The sequence below is a fragment of the Centruroides sculpturatus genome, unplaced genomic scaffold (assembly GCF_000671375.1).
Source record: "Centruroides sculpturatus isolate CEXI.00-Female unplaced genomic scaffold, Cexi_2.0 scaffold1546, whole genome shotgun sequence".
Classification (NCBI taxonomy): Eukaryota; Metazoa; Arthropoda; class Arachnida; order Scorpiones; family Buthidae; genus Centruroides; species Centruroides sculpturatus.
In genome coordinates this window covers 9,727-31,852 of record NW_019385760.1, presented here as the reverse complement: position 1 = coordinate 31,852, position 22,126 = coordinate 9,727, and the positions used below count along the sequence as shown (strand labels likewise).

The window sequence follows — 22,126 nt, the reverse complement described above, 5'->3', positions numbered from 1 at the left end:
GAACGCTATGCGAAATTTTCAATTACTTACAAATGAAAATATTTTTCCTTATTCATTAAAAATAATAATTTTTATAGTCGTTATTCGGTCATTTCACTGTTGGCAACTAGTTTTGTTTATGATAATATCGTCTCGTCGTCACAATAATATGCGAGAGTTCAGAAATTACCCTATTTAGAGGTAACTGCATCGGTAGGGAAGATTGAAAATGCTCACTCGGATTAACGTCAGTAGTGAATTATTTTACGTCATAATGGTCTATCGTACTTTGTTTTTAACTATTACAGAAAATTAAAGTAATATATTAACGTATTAACTTGCTAAATATTACTAACGAATCGTTAATCAAACCTGATTTTAAATCTATTTTTGTTTTTTTAATTATATTTGTTTTAAAACAAACTAAAATTAAATACGTTTTCTCATAAAAATATCTAAAACGATGAAATTTTCAAATTTAATACTAATTTATATTAAGATATCGAGCTTCGAGCCAGAGTTTGGCTTATACTTATAACCTAAGCTATAACATATGATTGACCTTTCTCTTCCATCAAATGAACTGTACGTGTATAAATATGAGGCCTTAAGCTATAAGCTATAGACTCATAAAGCGAGGCCCTAAGCTGCAGCTTGAGTTAGAAATTTTAGCTTATAGCAGTAATTTCATGGAGTCCAATTATGGGAGTTCCATGTACAGTGTTGATTTTAGACATTTCTCTTGGGAAAAATAGTTTCTTATAAAAGATCGGTTTTGGGGCTTTCTGTTAATGGCCCTAGGGACTTTTAGGATAACGCGCCACTCAGTAATTCTCAATAGGAAGCAATGAAGATTATCAAGAGATGCTCTCAATGATCTTCTTTGCTTCCGACTGAGAATTATTGCTGTAATATTTTTCGAAAAAATTTATACATTTTTAAGAATAATTGCTATATAAAAAGCAGTGGTAAACACAATTCCTCTCCAGTTAGAAAGATTTTTTTACGTGTAAAAAATATAAAAGAACAAGGACTATATTTCTACACAGAAAAACTGATGCAATATATGGACAATTCAATCTAATTGTAACATGTAAACGGCCTGTAGGCATCAGCTTTCTAATTTTGAGATGCTGCAGGTTTAAAAGATCCAACGAGTTGAGTAACTTTCCCGGCAAAAAGATTTAAAATTGTGGTGGCGCCATCTGTTACGATAATTTATTTAAAACTTTTTATATTATTAATTATTATAAAATGACAAAAAGCTTGATTTTGAAGGTAGAGACGAGTTTCATAAAAAAAATTGCAAATGCAAATAACGAGTAAAATCATTAAATTCGATCCCACTCGAGTTATGACACGTGACTCTCTTCTCGCTCCTCAACCTTCGACCACTAAAATTTAATGCCATCAATTCCCCTAAGCAAAATTTTAGAAATTTTCGACAAAAAACACAGGAGTTATTAAGCTTCAAAGTGGATAAACAAAATCAAGCTCACCCCCAACACAAACATCCGTACATATAGGAAACATCCGTACATATAGGAAACATCCGATGAACTTTTTTGCATTTTCATTGTTGTTGCTTACTATACATATCAATTATTTTTAAATGCAACAAGCAATTATTTATTGTGACATCGTCACAATGCCGGACTGCAATTTTTAATTTATTTAATTTAAAATATATGCTTTCCATCTCAAATTAGTACATCATATTTTCCCTTTAACAATAGAGTCCTGCCGGTCATCTATCTAACACCTTTCAAAGGAAAATTTTTGAATTGAATGTTTACAGTTAATTGGGGCTTCCTACCCCTAAGGTTTCCATATATGGTCTCGAATTTCATCTATCTAACGCCTTTCTCGAGATTAAGGAAAGACAGACAGACAGACAGAAGGACGAGAGTGGGAATTTATAGGTCTACAATTTTTTTCAAATTGTAACCCAAAAATTGTTAAAATAATTAAACCATTCCGGTTATAAAATGATTTATACAAAATTCTAAATTAACTGCAGATAAACATCAAAAACATGAATTTAGAAAAATGCTTACAACTCTTTCACATTATCAGAATTTATTTACTTATTTAATGAATTAGCCTGTATAAACAATAGTTAAAAGAAGGAATAAATCAGAAAATTATTACAAAGCGAAAACAAAAATAAAATGTTTACTTTAAAAAAACAATCTATTTAACAATTTAATTATTTTTCTTATTATAAACATCATAAACATTCTTAATTTTACATTTCCCCCTTTTTATCAATATAATTAACATTTCTATTCAAATTCATATTTCCTAAACACATCTTAAAATTTATACTTTTCATTTATTTATTTGTATAATAAAGACAGAAATTTACATTTTAATGCATATTCTGATGTATAGCCTACATGTACATTTTTGTATATGGAGTCAGCCATTAATTAATTAGATGTAGAGTTTTAAAGAAAGGGAGGGCAACGAGATATTGTCTACGTGGACTTTTTAATACAGAAATATTATAGTCCACGCAGCGAAAGAGTAGAGTAGACAGGAGTTAGCCTGTGTTGGAAGGGTGAAAGGGATGGAAGGAGACATGTGAAAGTTGACACATGGATCCGATCTCTTTCGGCTGTTTTGTTTTACTTTAATCCACGTGTCAACTCCTTCCATACCTTTCATCTGATATCGACCATTCCAGCACAGGCTGACTCGTGTCTACTCTTTTGCTGCGCAGACTATAGTGGCATACGAATTTCTTCTTATAAAACCTACTTACAAGTCATGTGAATAACCTATCAAAAAATATGTGCAGAACTTTTTACAGGTATTTAAAGGGGGGGTTTGCTAAAAGTACGTCATTGTATACAGTAGAAAGGGGGGAGATCAAAAATAGCTAAAAAATTGTAGACGTAAACAATGGATGGTCCCTATTATGGAATTTTTTTTTCAGTAATCACAGCATCTAGTTAATTTTAACTTGCATGAAAACTGTTGATCTATTCAAACTAATGAAAAAACTATATGCATATTTATTAACGATTTATTTTTACGCATTTAAAATGTTGAAAATATAACAGTAAATATACGAAACTAAAAATATTTTTGTTGAAGAGTTTTCGGAAGGAATTTTTTTTATCGTTTAAAATATATTTCATGAAAATATGCAATCGAAATGTTTCAAGTGATTTCAAGTAGCTAAGTTATTAAAAGAAAACTTGTTTGAGTAAATCATTTTTTTTACAACTAATTCAAATATTTTTCATAGAAATTAAATAACCTATCACTTTACAACAATACATATCATTCCCTGATGGTTCATAATAAAATAATGAATTTGTTTATTGTTATTGTATCCAATTCAAGAAATATTTGAAAAACTATATAAGTAGAAACATTAAATAATCATAAAAATAGTTTTTTATATACGAATTAATATAAATACTGCATAGTTAAATTCAAAATGGACAAATCCTTACAATAATTTTAAAAATATCTTAATAATTTAGCTCATCAAACAAGTTCATTTACATAATCTACGATGGGTATAAAATTTGAAAATTGTTACGCGTACTTCCTCTGAATCGTCCATAAATTCATAACGTTATTAATACACTTTTCAACTATCATCCCACCTCGTAACGCTATGACACATACCCATTCCAAGAATTACGTAACGCGTATTCTCGAACAACCCCCTTAATTTTAAGGAATAACATACAGCACAAGGTACCGAACGTTACATTATTTTAATAATTGCACATATAATGTACAAAGCAGTGACAGAAACAGTACGATATGCTATACAACAATTCACAAACAAAAATGAAACATTATGTTACCCAAAAGTTGAGATCCTAGCGTTACGTAACGTTTTTGTAAACACCCCCACTCCCTCGTAACGCGTCGTAACGATTACCTGTATACGCACCAACCCATATCTGCGTTACGTAATTTGTGGCATTAAGAAAACGCAATTTAAAGTATTTTATTTTACGTTATAATGTTTATTATATTAACAGTTAACATTCGGCAGTTAAAACGTGCGGTTATCAGTTCTAACCGGCTCGACTGGATTCATTTGCAATTCCACATTTTATACCTATTTTTTTCCTATTAATCGTTCAAATTTCAGGCCAGGATTCAAGAAAATAACATAAATTCGTTCCTGTTAGCCTCCAATCTTTGTTTAAAAGCCCCATCCCATTTCAGAAGGATTCCCATCACGTTATACATTGTACTGCAGGTTGCATAAGAGTATCCACTTTGCATACATACATAAAAGTATGCATACAAGCTATCAGATAGGTAACTTTATTGAGAAAAAGAACAAAAAATTTCCTTTCAAAATTCATAACAGCCAAGATTTAACTTACAATATTTCATATTTTATCAGGCCATACTAGAAGCCTCGAAAGGCTACAAGTTCTGCACTTATGGTAATAATACAGTAAAATTTGTATAGATCGATTTAGGCAGGTTTCCATTTTAGACAGTAAAAAACCTAAATAAAACGGAAAATCTCTAAATGAAAAAAATTAATCAAGCTTAAAAAAATTAAAAAGATAAAATTTTATTCGAATATATTTCGATTTTAGAACAAATTTAATTATATTTAATAAAAAAAATTTTAGTTTTTCACTATGAATAATTTATACATTTTAACCGAATTATAATGAGACTAGAAAATTCTTCACTTTACTTGCATGAATGTCCAAGTATTATATTGAACGTCCACGACTTAATGCATGTCAGGGAATTATTCGGAAACAAATAAAATTACAGGAGAATAGCTGAGTGAATTTTTTATTATGGACGGGAAACATTTTTGAAGATAGAAATATTGAAAAGATTAACTGTAAGGATAATGACAAAATTCAAATATGATTCAGAAAGAAGCATTAACCAACATCAAGCTACATTTCTATATAATTACTATATTATAAATTTAATTTTTAAAATGCATATTGTCTGCTCCTACATAAAAATTCTAACTATAATACAGTCGTACTTCGTATAACGGCCACCTCCGAACGACGGCCATTTTTGTTTTGTATGTTTCCATTGGTCAAAGGTTTAACTGTAATTTAAATATATGGTGATAAATTAAGACAGAATGGCGTAATTGATTGTATTCTTTACTTACGTAAGGGATATACGCAATTACGTCATACATATAATCAATTACGTCATAGGTATTTTAAAAATATAATTTATTTAAGTGTTAATAAAGAAAAAAAACCTTAACTGAAAAAACAGATTATTAGGAAAATTTATATCTATTTATAAAAACTTTTTTATGTACAGAAAAACCTGTTCAAAACGGAAGAAATATTCTGTACCGTGCGAGTCCCGTTTACACAGGTTTTACTGTAATTATTTTTCAAAATGGCTTCTAATGTCCTCTTATTTCTAGGGTTGTATTCTATAAGCTAGAATTTGTATTCTAGTTTAGCAGGCGGTTGTACAGTACATACAATAATAGATATATAATATATGTATATTAATTAAAATAAAAAAATAAATTTTTATAACTTCCCGTAAAATTAATAATAATAATAATAATGAATCGACATTTATTTTACTTTGTTCATTCGTTTCAGATCAGCTGATTAATACAATCAACAATACGATTCGATAATTAAGAGAGTTTCGAAGGCAATGTACATAAACATACATACAGACGTTCTGTTTGATATTCAATTTCAACAGATATATCAATTATCTGGGCGAATACGAATTTGAAAGCAACTGGTTAGAATTACATTAGTAATATTCAAAGTTATTTATTAATATTTATTTTTATTCGTCTGTATTACCCAAACAAGTTTATCGACTTTACTTTATGAATAAATTTATTAGAAATGAGATTTTCGTTGAAATTTTAAGAGATTTAATAACGAATTTTTCTTATTATAATAATGTTTCCTCGTGTATTTTTGTATATTAATTATTTAAGATTTAATTAAAAATAAGGTGATAACGAAGGCGACGTAATAAAAACGCAGGACATAGTTCCAGTTAATTAATCAAAAATTAAATAAATTCGACTTAATTAGATTAAAATGAATCTGATAAACTGGTAATAACGTTAATTATTATTTTTTAAAAAATTAAAGTGATGTTTCACTTTTTATCATTTTATAAACTTGAAACATCGAGTAATAGAATTAAAATTAGAAAAATAAACTTTGAAATTTTTACTCTGATATTAATAAAGAAATGAACTTATAGAAAATCAAAGCTTGTATCGTTTACTCAAATGAAATAATACTTTTATATAATAAATAAACCAAGTATTCGTAATTTTCTTTTAACTTATTAACCATTGAAAAGTGACAAGGGCCTTAATTCATTTAATGATATTTACTGTCGACATTCTCAAACAAAATTATTTGAACAGCATGTGCAAATACTGCATAAGGAAGAGAAGTGTTATTATATAATATGCTGTAATTAAATATTATAAATGGTTCTAACAAATTGGCATCTATTATTAAAAGGAAACTCACTCGTAAGTGAAACATGCGGTAATATTTAATTTCTAAAATAAATTATTACGTTATTTAAAGATTTATTTTACAAATGATTTAGTGGAAAGGTTCGTAGAACTCCTTTTTACGCGAATTCTTTTACGTCTGCTCAATCGATACGAACTTTCACGTATGAAATTATATTAAGGCTTTAATGTCAAATATGCAACAAAACAATTTCTTCCTACAGAGTATGGAATTAAAACAGAATAATATTTCACTCATAAGTACTAATGAGCGTAAGAAAATAACCCATGACATTTGCTACGTCACTGAAAGGCCGTGTTGTTTATTATGCCATTTCTTAATGATTATGATGAAGAAACAAATTCATCTTTCGAGAGAGTGTCCCTGCATTTGAAAATTTAATTAATTTTTAATTTGGATCGACATAAAAGTGGTTCTGTAACATCTTAAATTCAATCACAATTCGTAGCCTACGTAGACTAATTGATATAAATGTTTTCGATTACTATTTATAAAAAATATCAACCAATAAATTGATATATTTCCTGTATCAAAAAAATTTTAAATTCTAAGATTAATCTTTTCACTTTGTATTATGTAATTGCATATAAACAATAGCAAATATATTAGAGAAATTTTAAAAATAACAGTAAATAGTATTAGATGAAATAGCGTGTAAAGATTTAAATGTTTTGAGAGACAGACAAACTAAAATAATAAAAAAAAAAAAATGGAGAGAATTTCTGATTAAAGGCATTTACAATCACGTTCTTTATCCCAACCATATATCCTAGTTGTCATGGATACCAACAAATGGTGATGTATGACGTAAATCTTCAGAAACATGCTAGGTTTCAATACATACGTTCTGGATGGAATAGAATCGGATGACAAATATTTGTTGATGAAGGAGAAGGAACGATTCGTCTTTAATCCAATCACTTCCATTTTCAGAAAAATAGAGAGAAGAGAAAAAAGAAGATTTTTCTATAATTGTTACATTTAAAACTCAAACAGAAATGGGAATATGAAATGGAAATAAAAAAAAAGTATATTTATCATCTTCTCATTACTACTTTTAAGTCCACAACTGGGTGAGTTAATAAGATTTCCTGCAGTGGGTCAATTCACGTGCGAGGCTAGGGTTACACATCATTAGTAGCAACGAGGCTAAAATTAAAGATGTCATAAAGATGTCATATGCAGAAAATAATGTTTTATGGACAAAAATGGAAAATTATGAAACTTCAATTAACACTTATAATTACACATAAACAAATTTAAACATTCGTTAAAAGAAATCATAAGATTTATTAAAAACTACAGAAAATAATACTACAAGTCGGTTATATTTTTAATAAAATAATAAATAAAAAAATTCAAAAATCATTTTAAACAAGCAGTATTAATATTGTAAATTCATGTTGTGGGTTTTATTGCATTTATATAAATGTAACTTATGTAAAGTAGAATGATTAAAAAATCAATCTATATATTACTCAAATAATGCATATAGAATTTCAATCACATTTCAGATAATATTACAGTTTAAAATTAGCGTGAGTACCATTGGAAAATATAATAAAAGTATTCCATCTTACACGTGGAATACTAGAAAATATTTTGGCCAATGAAAAAGGTTTAAATTACTGATCTATTTTCAAAAAGTTTTATTTATTTTTTTTTTTAACTTTAACTAAATTGGAGTATAATGTATTTGAATATTTAAACACGTTTTATGTTATAAAACAATAAAATAAATGCTAAAAATTTATTTCAATATATATATATATGTAAAAATTTTTCATCCTAACGATAGGTAATTTTTAAATAGAAATATATATAAAATAATTGATTGAACATGCTGTAAATACTTTCTGAACGATGACTTCGTAATTGTTTCCATCTCTTCAACAGGAGAATGTCAGACTACCTTGACAACGTGTCTTATTACAGCATCTATTGACAACATGACATAGGTTGGCATAGCAACGGAAACAGCATCTCCATCCCAGCGAACAAGAGGAACATGAAGGAAAATTCTTTAAATAGTATTTCAGAAGACATATTTATCTTTATTTTCCAAACATTTAATTTAGTGAATCTGTATTATTATCTCCGAAAATATTCAGAATAAAGGAGTTTAAAAGGAAACGAGTTGGGGTACTGTTTTTAAATTAATTATTGTATTTTTTTATAATCGTTGCTTATTTTATACATAATGTACAGTACACTAGTTTGAGGTTATTAATTTCTTTCGTTTTTTCCCCTTCTCATTACTGATTCAAGTGATCTTAAACAACAAGCGTTTTGTCAGAAATCACGTTACCATGACGACAGCCACTTGTCAACTCCATCCTTTAAACTGGCGAATGTCATCGTTGATCATTTCAACTATATTCAACTTGCAAGATAACGGTATAACATTAAAAAATTGAAAATCCTTTTAATAGTTAAGTGATTTAATTATCACATTTTTCAAATTAATATAAATCATCATATTTATGTAAGGGGAGGAACTTCTTAGAAAAGTAAAGCTCATTTTTTTACTTATCATCATTAATAAGAATATAACGTAAATGTTAGAAAGGCCGTTTTCGCAAGTTGTTTATTTGCACTGTCGCTCGTGACATACAATTCCATTATAAATCTTTCCTAATATAACACATGGATATATCTCGTCCGAGATTATCATCATTGTTTAATATTTAGTTTATGACGAAATAAAACCCACCTAAATTAAATATGGTACGTGCTAAGCTCGAAATTAATTCGTGAGTAATGTTTAAATGTTAAATAATACGAACTTTGAACATTTTACAGCTTAAATTTATAAAATAACGAGATTAGAAAAAAAATACAAATATACAAATGCAATTGTATTCGAAGAATATAAAATTGAGAAGATGAATCGGATATTAAAAAAATTAATTGTAATAATTTTTAAAATATATTTTAACGAAGATCATTTCTTTTGAAAACAACACCGAAGCTAATAAAATCTATGAGTAATCTAACCAGAGGCGAATTATATAACAATTTATAGATTTGTAATGCTTTATTCTCCAATTCCTTAAATAATGACTACGATTGTTTAACAATAACAGCGAACTGATCTCAAGTACTCGAAATAAAATTTTAAATAAAAAAAAGAAGCATTAAATTGAAAAATGTGTTAATTCATCAATCGTCCTACGTAACTAACGTGACAATACATTGCTTATCAGTATAAACACAAGTGAAGTGGTAAGTTATTAATGAATAATTCATTCTAGAGAGGTAAGAGTCAAAGGGGCCAAGTATATTATTGATAACAGAGCACATGTTCATTTTTTTTCCTTTTCTTTCTTTTTTTAAGGAAAATTGACTATGAAACATACGTCATGCAATGTATATATAGGCTATACGTGTGTGTGTATATGTAGAATTAAAATAAATATATATTTTTAAACAGATTTTTTATTTTTTTAAATTGTGAAATATTCCACATTTATTCATAGATTTATTATGCTAATCACATATCAAAATAATAAAATAAATATTGATGAAAATCATGCAGAGAAATTCATAAAAATCTATTTTAAAGATAGAACATGCACAAAATTATTTTCAAAATTTAAAAAAAAAAAACACATTTCAATTTTGATTTAAAAGAAAAAAAATGTGCATTCCAATTCGAATTTTTTTAAACGTGTACATTTAAAATTCGAATTAAAAAAAACGTGTCCATTTCAAATTCAAATTTTAAAAAATGTGTCAATTTCAAATTCAAATTTTAAAAAATGTGTCAATTTCAAAAAAAAAAAAAAAAAACAAATAAATAAATTTTAATTTGTTAATTTATATTAAAACAATTCGAATTCATTATTTAAATAACATACGAGGAAAAAAATATATAAATAAATAACATTTGAATCGCGTTGTGTAAATAAACAATAAAAAAAAATGGAAGAGGGGGAGGGAAAAAAATCGAATTTTCGTCGTCTGCTATTTTCTGCGGGACAGTCGCGCACATGATGTAGACAAAACCCAAGTTATAAAAGCAATTTAAATCAATTACCTGGCATGGGTTCGTCGTCGTAATCTTCGCTGTCGCTGACGGAAGGAACTAAAGAACGACTTAATCTTTCTTCTCGTAGTTGATTGAAATAATTGGCGGCGTATTCTAATATGTCGCTCGGCCTTTCCAACAGAACGTTAACGGTAAAATCCAAAAGCAAATTGGTCAATTCGGGCGGCACTTCGTATCTCGCGTGGCTCATTGTTTTATACTTTGATTTGTCCTTCGTTAGATATTTAAGTTTAAAACCGATGATTTTTTTTCTTCCTTCTTTTTCTTACTCTGTAATAATTTTCCACTTGACCATCGCCATCCACCAGATGATCTTCACTCCCAAACCCGCTTCTTCTATCAACCAATCAGAAGCGATCACGACGGCAGCGCCATTTGCGGTCGTATTCTAAGCGTTCGTTATCGTTTAAAATTCCTGGTAAAAATTCGTGCGCATTTTTTAAAGTTTATACGTAAATATTTAACGTTAAACTATTTTTTATAAAATTTGTTTTAAATTACTGTAAGTGTAGTTAAAGCATTAATTCGAACGACAGATGGCAGCACAAGTCGAATCCAATTTTTTTCTGTATTATCTCGCGTGTATCTATTTCGCGTATTTTATAAATTAAAACCGATTAAATTCCATTCTGGTGTTTTATATAAACACAAAACTCTTATATTTAACACTGAGAGGATTATTTACGTAGATAAATATAAAAAATTAAACTTGAGCGCGGCGCCATCTGTGGACGATTCGAGTAACGATTGTAAACAATATGATCTATTTCGTATTGTGATTTAATAAGTATAATCCAACCGAACCTTTAACACTAGTAAAAACTGTAATTTTGATTTAAAACCGCTAATTTAACCTTCGATCTTATAAAACAAGGGAAACGTAATGCAATCTCCATAAAATCTAGACGTTACTGTACTTAGTTTAAGAAAGCAAACAAGGGATTATATAACATTTTTGTTTTATTTTGCCTACGTATGATGGCTTTTAAATATCGATTGAACATAGAAAATCACAAAGTTTGCCAAATTATTCCAATTCGTATGTAGCGTGTGGCAATAATTCATTTTTCTTCCGCGTAATGCACGACACGCTATATCTATGGCCTTCTATATATTAAAAATCTATTATTGCACATGAAAAATGTACACACATATTCCCTTCTATTATCGATTTCGTTCGGTCTATGGATGCAGATCGGCGTTTAAAAATATAAAAATTTAATATAGCAACTATTATTTTCGTATCCCCGAATGAATTTCCTTTTCTACACATTAAAAAAAAACTAAGTAAAATAATTGCAATGTACCCAGAGCGTGGCACTGCTTTAGTATGACGTTACCATAGTAACTTCTATAATCGATAACCAATGATACACGAGTAACCGAACATTCTTAATTTTAAAATTAACGGAATAATGTATGTGTTAGAACCTAATTTCCCCTAAAACCTAACGCAGAAAAAACGGGGAAAACTTATTTTCTTTGTATTAAACTAAAATACAGTATCATCATCATCCATAGAAATGCCTGTAATGTATAGTACAGTACAAAGAATACAGTACTTACTATGATCTTTAGGTACAAAGTGGATAAAACTTCTAAAATTTCATTACTGTTAATTAAATTCTTTTTTATGTACAGTACAGTACTTATAACACTCCATTATTATAAACTAACACATATAGATATATAGGTTGTGTGTGTGTGTGTGTGTGTGTGTTACTTAAATAAAAATTAAAAAATAAATAAAATATACATATCGAAAAATGTGTCTGAAGCTTACTAGTATTTTTATTATTTATTTTTTCTCATGTATAATAATGATTAGATTATATAAATATCTTGTTAGAGTCAGAATCTTCCTCCTTCGATTTAATCACAGATCAGCTCAGATTCAGATACAACTTTCTTCTTTCTTTATAAAAATTATTTAATATATATATATATTTTTTTATAAATTTGTTCTGATTATTTTAAAATATTTAGCATCAAGTATTGTTTGTTTTCTTTTCCTTTTTTCGTCAGTAGGCTTTCTCCTGTTAGATTTATCGATAATTTAACTGACAAGAATCTCTCATTTGGCAAGCAGAACTCTGGATTAAAAAGGTAATATCACAAAGCATATACTATTTAAATTTACTGTAATTTAATGCAACCATCCTAAAAAAATTTCCTTAATTTTATATATATATATAAATTCGTGAATTCGACACTTCAATAAAGTAAATTTCCAGTTCATAGCTATGTTGAATAGTCACTTTATTTGGAGCCAGATGCAGAGTGGCAGTTTATTAGCAATCGTGAGACATAATTACATGAAAACAGCCCTATTTCATTTGATTATTATTCGAAATTATATTATCAAAGCTAGTATATATTTCTTTTTTTTTTTTTTTAAACTGTTAATTGTGTTTATAATTTATAACATGGATAATAAAATTAATGCGGACGATTTAAAAAAACATTCAATTAATTTCAAAAAACAAAAATGCTTTTGTATATTTGAAATATAATATTGTCAATATTCCGAATTTCTACATTGCCATGGTTTGTCTTGATGAAATAACAGATATTTTTTCTTTTTTGGATGAGGAAATATTGATTTATATTTTACAAAATGGACTGTGCATACTTACCCTTCAGAAGGGTATAAAAATATTAAAAGAAAGAAAAATCAGGCGTTGCAAAAATACAACTGTGATAATAACCAATAAGCCTGACTCTCGATGAGCAAGCAGATTTTATGATTGGACAACAGTTTTCTTTGTACTCTGAATCCACATATTCACAAATGGATATTAATTAATTGTGTCTCAACCTTCGTATTTAAGAGGTACAGTTATTAGAGAACTGTTATATCCATTTTAATGAAGTCTTTTGCCTATGTTAACTTACATTATTACTTTACACGTATTTTAACACAGTAGAGTACTTTTAAAATTTTATCATTCGGATAGATTATGACATTCACGAGAATTAATCAATCCCCATGCACAAAGGACTCGTAGGACTAGTCAGAGTAATAATAACCATAGAATAATCTTGCACAAAGCAATTATTGTTCTTGGTATTTGGGTATGGTGCTTATTTCATGCTTGATTATATTTTTAATTGACTGATATTTGCATTTTCATCCTTATTCGTCATTGCTGGAATCACCAGAAAATCCTGTAGATTCACCCGTAACTCTGCACCGGTGCAGAATAGCATTTTCGTAGGCTTTCTTTACAGCTTTACGTTCAGTTGGTTTCTTAGACTCCACTAATCTTGCTTTGTCTAGTGCTGTATCGACTCCTAGTGGTTCTAATTTGTTTCTTGGCAACCATTGCCTGCATAAAAGTAATAAACACAAAGTCACATTTTATAAACATATCAATATATTTAAGTAAAGTGTAATTAAAATAATTTTTTTTTATCTACATAAGAATAGATTTTATCACATTGTAAATATCTGCTCCAATAAATTATTAAATTCTAAGTAAGATAAAAATTTCTAATATAAAACATGAAAAAAAATCAATTCTCAGTAGACTGTACAAAAAATATTAATTTTTAATAAATATTTTATTTTAATTCTAATTTAAAGCAAAGTAGTTAAATTTAAAAGTATCAACAATTATATTACAGTCGACCCCCCTATAATTACGGTCCCTATAGTTACGATTCCTATAAAACTACGAAAAAATTGCTACCGGTATCCGTAAAAAATAGTAAAAGTTCCCTATAAACACCTCAAACGTCATCGGGAAGCCGAACTACTTTCCCGCCGTCCGTAGCGCCACGCTACGGAGAGATTTCTATCGTCTGGACAGTATTATATAAATTATATATAAATTAGGTACTGTACATATAATTATATATTAATTATATATAAATTAGGTACTGTATATATAATTATATATTAACTTATTGTAACTTTGTTATAATTAAATATATAATTTCCGCCGTCTAGCGTGGCGCCACGCTACGGAGATTTTTACGCTAACTATCGTCTGTCAGTATGTAAATTAGGTACCGTAAGTCTAATACAGTACTGTAATTTTATACATTTCTTGTGAAAGAAACATTTCTTATTCAACGGCGATTAAAATTATTTATATTAATGATGTCTCCGAAGTTCTACGAAGTTTTCACAGAAAAATAAGTTGTTAGAAATCGGCCGCTCTTTGCTGAGCTGTTCCGCGACGAAAACAATGTTGAGCAATGGCAATGTCGAATGGTGACACTCGGTAAGTAATCCTACAATTTTTTGTTTATAGCGTAGTTTATACGGATTATTCCCAAAAAATATATACGTATTTTGGAAATGTTGAGTCGGATTAGTCTAGAATCGATTAATTTTATGGAAGAAAATCTTTCAAACAGCCGTAGTCCGTAAACTTGATACGTGTCGGGTTGTGATTGGAAGGATTCGTAAGAAAGCGGATTCCTAGAGAATGGAACGTATCTCTATCTTATAGGGGGGTCGACTGTATACATTTAAGTAAAATTTTTAGCATCTACTGTCCAATCAAAGAACAGTGTAAAAGTATGCAACAAGCAATTATTTATTGTGATATTGTCACAATACCAGGCTGCTATTTTTAATCATGTTCTTAATTTATTTAATTTAAAATATTTGCTCTCTATCTCAAATTATTAGTGTCTTGCCCCTATACCTCACACTTTTCTTGTTAACAACAGAGTCGTGCTGGCCATCTATGTAACTTTAGGGGAAAATTTTTGAATCAAATTCACAAGATTTCCAGTCCAAACCAGAAGTTTGTATGCAGTTAATCGGGGTCTCCTGCCCTACTCTTTTCATATTGTCTTGACTTTCAACTATCTAACACTGTTCTCAAGATTAAAATAAGACAAACAGACAGACAACAGTGAAAATTTATAGGTCTACAATTTTTTCAAATTATGGCCCAACTAATAGACTGTATTGTTTGTAGACTGATAGATAACATAATTTAACTAAATATTTTTTCAAGAGTGTTCTGAAACTTCTTAAAGGAGAAGAATTTAGTAGCAAAAAGATTAAAATGATGCCATTCTATAATCTATGAAGAACAATGACATAAAAGCAACAGGTTATGTCACCAAAAGCTGATATATCATTGAAATAAATCTTCAAACATCTTTAAAATACAATAAAATATTTGTTTAAGATTTTTATGATTACTTTAGCTCATCTTCAGGGGTAACACATTTTGTAAATATTTATATTTCTTTAGAATATAACATTTGAGAACATTTAAAATATCCAATTTTAAATTTTTTCCTGTTCAATACAGCAAAAAATTTTGCTTCACAGACAATTTACTTTGATCTTCTCTCTAGGAGCTTAAATACAACAACCTTCTTAAAAATTTTAAATTGTACATTAAAAAAAATATTCTGTCTTTAATGTAATGTCTAAATAATATTTTAAAGATATATAAATGTTTAGAAACTGTTACTACTGAAGATGAGCTAAAACTCAAGAGTGTTTGGAATTTAGTTTTTAAAAAAATCAGCAGTTAATTTTCTCCTTAAGAACTTAGAAATATAACAGTTATTAAAATAGCATAATGCACAAATCATATTTTATTAAAACATTAACATTTGAAAATACTTCAAGTTAAAAACTGAACAATCAAAATGTAACAACTATTAATCAAACTTTTCTTGAACTAATGTCTATAGTAATTTCTTTAAATCAATGATCAGTAACCTTTTCTGACTGCAGGTTGCAAGTGAACTTTGTAGGCTTCTGATGAGGCCACATGCATTTTTTTCCTAAGGAATTGCAGGCCTTAAGCCTGCTGAGTACTAACATATTCCATAATTCTCAGTACACTAGGTACTAAAATAGTGTAGTTAACTGATATGTGAAGTTAGTTTAAATGTTCTTTATTATGAATATCAACATTATTAGGATTGCATAACGGCAGGAAGTAGAAAACAGGAAAATAAAATTATGTTGCTAAAGTGCCAGAAGAGCTCATGACTATTTAAATACTTCTGCACTAAATTTATATAAATATATTAGCAACATATTAAAATTCAACATTAAATGTTACTGAACAGAACAGATAATACTAAACTACCTTTAATGATTTATTTATTTTTGAGTAATTGAAGATTTAATTAGTTACTACAGTATTCAATAATAATAGTAGTGTTTACATTAATCATTGTTTAGCATACTCATCACATGATTAAAAATTATCTATTTAGCTGTGTTAACAAATAATGCTGTATTTTAATTATGCCAGTAATATTTTTATAAAAATCCAACATGAAAGCATTTTTAAAAATAAATTTCTACAACAATTCCTTTATGTCACTGCTATATATATTGAAATCAGTTAAAAAGTTTAATTTTAATATTTGTTCAATTTTGTCCATATAATTGTTAAATTAAATCATTTGATGATGAAGCATTGCTTTACTGATTTTAATAAAATACAACTTCTTTATTCATCTGACTATTGTATGTTATGTTGCTAAATTCTTATCATTTAATGAAAAGAATTTAGCTACTAAAATACATTAATTGGAAAGCTTTTGAGTTCAATATCTGAAAAATATGAAACTAATATATTTCAAAAGAAGAGACTTTTGAAAATTCAGTAAAGATGAGTTTTAATAAAGCAATTCATCAAGTAGATAGTTTCATTATTTTCAGAGTACTGATGCTCCAAATAATCCATACTTTGTTTGGTTCTGTCACTAGTCTTTTACTAATAATAAATCTTTTGTAGTTTGATATTTTCTAATTAAAACTAAGTAAATTAAAATGTTATTAAGTTTTTCTAAGCATTTTGATTCAAATAAATAATAAATGATTATTGATTAAACTAAAATTGTTCTGTTAAATTTTTAGGTGTCAGTTAAAAATTTATACTAACCATATATGAATAATTTATTTTGGATTGGTTGTTGATTTATGTATCAAACTTAATACAAACTATTTAATATAAATTTTTTACAGCAGAATACAATCAAAATAAATATCAAATTTTTAAAACAATATAAAAAGTGAATAGATTAGACTCATATTCTAGAATATTTAAAAGTAATGATCAATAATTTCTATACAGATATTAAGAAAGTTTTGATTATTATACAAACAAATAATTCATTTGACAAGTAAATAACAATTAGTATTAATAACTAACTTTTAAATTTATTTATAAAAAATAACAATATAATCAATATAAATTTCATGTTGGCTTTTTAAGCTACACAAATTATTTTCAAACAGTATTAAAACATTAATCTTAATATTAGAAAATACTAACCATGTTCTTTTAGTGTCAAAGAAAAGGACAAGATAAACTTGTTCTTCATAATTTTTCTGAAGAGCTAAAACATCATTTGGTGGGACTGGTATCGGTACTCCGTTATGAAAATAGCCCGTCTTTGGCATATCAGGATTAATTATCTAGAAAAATATTAAAACTTATCATATAACAATAAATATTAATAAACTAAATAAATAATAAAAACTATTATCTAGTACAGTGATTCTCAACTTCTTTTAATTGCAAAACCCTTTTCACCTTGATAAAAAATTTTGAATCCTGAAAACTTTTACTGAATATAAATAAAACAACTAATGAAACATAATTTAAATATACAAAAAACAAGTTAATAATGGTAAAGCAAATATTATTAATTCAAACTGGTAATATGAAGGATTAATCTTTGCAGATGATTTCATCAATGGATTTTTGGGAGTTCAACAAGTGAAAGAATTAAATGCTTTTAATTCTTTTGTGAATTGCTAAACTAAATTAAAATACAACTTTTGAAGAAAGCTGAAACATATTATATTTTAATAAACACCTGAAAATAAATTTCCTTTCTAATTACATCAAATGTAATTATTTTATAATTAATTGTAAATTATTTCCAATCTTTTAATGTATAATTCAATATACACTACTCTACAATAAAGTGGATTTGCATAAAATCTGACTACATGTCAATTTTATCCAAATCCAGTGCTTGCATGTGATCTGATAAGGTTAAATATGATATGTGAAGTGGTAATGTTGTTAGTTCTATGTGAAATTCTGACAATATGTTGAAACAAAAGGAACTTAGTGACTTTGAAAGAGGTGTTATAGTTGGTTGTCACATTAGGAGCAAGTCTATTTGTGCAATTGCGGTAGAATTATCACAGCCACAATCAACTGTTGATGATGATGTAAAGAAGTGGAAGACTACGAGAGTTGGGACACGAACTGCATATGTTGGTCATCCCCGTAAACTGACTGAATGAGATCAGCATGTCCTGAAGTGTGAGGTTCGTAAGAACCACAAGAAATGCTCCGAATCATCAACAGTGAGTTCAACAAACAGCAGGGGTTACGGTGCACCCCAATACTTTGCAAAATGAACTGCACGCCTTCAATATCCACTGATGTGTTGCTGCACACAAACCAAACATCACCCCATCAAACAAAGCTAGTAGACTTGCTTGGTGTTTGCAATGTCACAACTGGTCTGTTGACCACTGGAAAATTGTTTTTTGGAGCGACGAGTCAAGCTACCAGTCATGCTTCCAGTCGGATGAGCATGTTTGAGTTTGGAGAATGCCAGATGAATGTCTGTTACCTGAGTGCATCATTCCAACTGTCAAGTTCAGTGGTGGTGGTGGTGGTGTTCTTGTTTGGGGGTGTTTTTCTTGGTGGTTTGCAATGTTGTTCCTGGTAAATTGGACATTTATGCCTACATGAACATTTTGTACAATCAGGTTCTTCCTACACTCTGGTAATTTTATGGAATGGATGAATGTTACTTCCAGGACGACAATGCTCCATGTCATGTTGCAGCCTCTGTCAAGCAGTGGTATCAAGATATGGATGTCAACCGTCTTCCCTGGCCTGCTCAGAGTCCCAACCTAAACCCAATAGAACATTTGTGGGATGAGTTAGAGCGATGCTTATGGACCAGGGAACCAAGTCCGAAATCTACAGCAGAGCTGGCGACATTCTTGAAGCAGGAATGGGCACAAATGCCCATAGCTGTGTATCAAAATCTTGTTGAAAGTATCCCCAGAAGGGTTGCTAGTGCAATTGCAGCATGTGGGGGACCTCCTCCTATTAAAACATGTATTCTTTACCTTATGCCATCGCATCTTGCTGTCCGGTTCATTATTGTAGGGTAGTGTACACTCAACTACTCAGATTATTTCACCAAGTATTGACATATTTTCTCTATTTAAAATTTTGTTTATAGTTTCAGAAATGTCTTGATAACAAAATTTATATTTAGTAATAGGAGAGCCATCGAACACTCAAATCTAGATATATCCTACTTTGACAAGATATTCAAGTTTTCTGGTTTATAGTCTGCTCCTGAATGGAACCAATGATGTGAGAGAGATTGTTTTCAGTAACTTCGAACTACAATATTAAGAACTGTAATGTAAACTTTAGATTGATGGATATTTCTAAAATATCATTTTAAAAATTTTGTTTTTAACTTATACCAGTTATCTGGATATTTCATACAAAAATTACTTGATTACCTGGATAATTTATAATCTGAATAATCTACTTATGCTATGAGGTGTGTCATTCCAAATGGCATTTTAATCACTTTTTAATATTTTTGTAATACCTACACTATCTGATTACCATTGTAAAGAACTATCATAATAAAATATTTCTATCATTAAAAACCAAGCATACAAGATAAAACTTTACTGTAGACAATTGAATGTCATTCCAAACTGTGTCTTATCCACACTTTCGTTTAATCCAAAATTCATCTTACCTACTTAACAATACACCATTATAAATTCCTGTTTTGCATATTCTGCACCAAATTCTGCATAAAGCTATGCAGAATTTGTGTTTTAAGTTGAAATAACATTTCAGTTAGTTATTATAAGTTTTTGATATATATTTACTTTGTGTTGCTTACTAAAGATAACATTTTTAGTTATATATGTACAGAGTGTGAATTCAAGAAATAATCTTCTCAAATCTGCCAGATGAACAGCTGTTTTTCATCATTCATCAAAGACTGATCTAACTTCAGTTTCCACAATTAGGTTCTGTGCAGATTGGTGCAAGGAACAAAATCATAACAGCTCAATGAGTGCAATGTGCAGCTATTTCCTATAAGGCACCTTAAAATGTGAAGAAAGTTATCTTTCCAATTACAGGGCATTCATTCCTACCTTTGGTTTGAGTTTTTGTTCTTATTGAGAAAGAAGTATGAAAACTTCTTGTTATAGTCAATCTGACAGCAACTGAAATTATTCAGTCCTCATGCAACATTTTTCAGGCTGGGAGAATATTGTCCAGTGATGGATTGGAAGAGAGCTGCTGGCAACTACCTTAAGAAACTACAAAATTGGCATTTCAAATTTTCAGAATCCAAGAAATTTATCATCAAAAAGTAATGAGTGACTGCACTGTTAGAAGAAAGGTGTTCGGTAATTCAGATACAGGAATCAATAAAATAGTAAACATCTGGCAAATTATTTTGAAGAAGGTCAGAAAAAATTGGATTCCTTGGATCCCATCAAGATTTGCTGTCAGGTGAAGCTGTGGATATAGAGGAAAAAGATGAAGAAAGTTGTGACAGTTTACACGAATTATCTGATATTTTGAGAATTTAAGTTCTATAGCATTAATTATAAATATTACTGTCATTCTAAAACTTGCCTTATCTGTCATATAAACTTCAATATTTTCTCAATTCTCTACTGAAATTATAATCCCATTGCCTAATAGCAAATTATGTTAATTCTCTACTATTGTTTGGTTTATAAACTAATGTTAACATTGTCAAATTTAAAGCTTTAAAAGATTTTATTAAATACTGAAAAATAAGCAAAATTGGATAAGATTACTTTGGAATGACTCGTCTCATATCAAGACATTTAATTTAACAACATTAAAATAAAATATGCACAAAGAGGATTAAAATTTTTACTTACTAATGCAGGATACCATGGATATCCTCTGCATTTAGCCCAAACTAAATCTAATGGTTGAAGTGGTATGAGTTGTTGCTGTTGAACACTCCATCCAGATGATGACTTTCCACGATTCCCTAAAGTATTTAATTATCCAAACATTATAAATAATTTGTTTTTCATTTGAAAATGAGCATTAAAATTTCTTACAGTAAACACAATATATAAGTGAATTAATTAATTAATAAACATTTTTAAAATGTTCAAATAAATTATTCTTTAAATCCAAATTATTAATTATTATTTCAACTTAATTTTATTATTAATGAAACTAATTTGTTTTAAAATATCAATACTTTCAATACTATATAATCTAAATATATAAAATTGCTTGTCCTGACTGACTGACTTACTGATTCATCATCGCCCAGAGCAAACTGCTGGACCTAGAGAGATGAAATTTGGTACACAGTTAGGGTACGTCATGAAAACGCACACTAAGAAGGGATTTTTTGAAATTCCCAAGTGGGGGGAAGAGGGAGAGCATTAAGGCTTAACCGGAAGAACGGCTTCTACTGTACTATTTTAGATGCGATTTTTTGTTTTTATCTGCGTATTAGTAGGGAATGCCATGGCAATGCACAATAAGAAGGGATTTTTCGAAATTCCAACGCGGGG

The 22,126-nt window shown here is 28.7% G+C and overlaps 2 protein-coding genes across 2 annotated transcripts in view; both read right to left on the bottom strand.

Moving 5' to 3' along the window:
• Window positions 1-10,944, bottom strand: part of LOC111641859 (cAMP-dependent protein kinase type II regulatory subunit-like) — a 111,041-nt gene extending 100,097 nt beyond the window's left edge. Inside the window, exon 1 of the mRNA XM_023388107.1 lies at window positions 10,528-10,944. Within this exon, the coding sequence (XP_023243875.1) occupies window positions 10,528-10,729 (202 nt within the window). The 5' untranslated portion in view covers window positions 10,730-10,944. The remainder of the gene's footprint in view (window positions 1-10,527) is intronic.
• Window positions 10,945-13,623: 2,679 nt separating this feature from the next.
• LOC111641860 (peregrin-like) overlaps window positions 13,624-22,126 on the bottom strand; it is a 14,414-nt gene continuing 5,911 nt past the window's right edge. The window contains exons 3-5 of the mRNA XM_023388108.1: window positions 21,470-21,585; window positions 17,811-17,953; window positions 13,624-13,868 (exon numbers count right to left, since the gene is read on the bottom strand). Of these exons, the coding sequence (XP_023243876.1) occupies window positions 13,676-13,868; window positions 17,811-17,953; window positions 21,470-21,585 (452 nt within the window). The 3' untranslated portion in view covers window positions 13,624-13,675. The remainder of the gene's footprint in view (window positions 13,869-17,810; window positions 17,954-21,469; window positions 21,586-22,126) is intronic.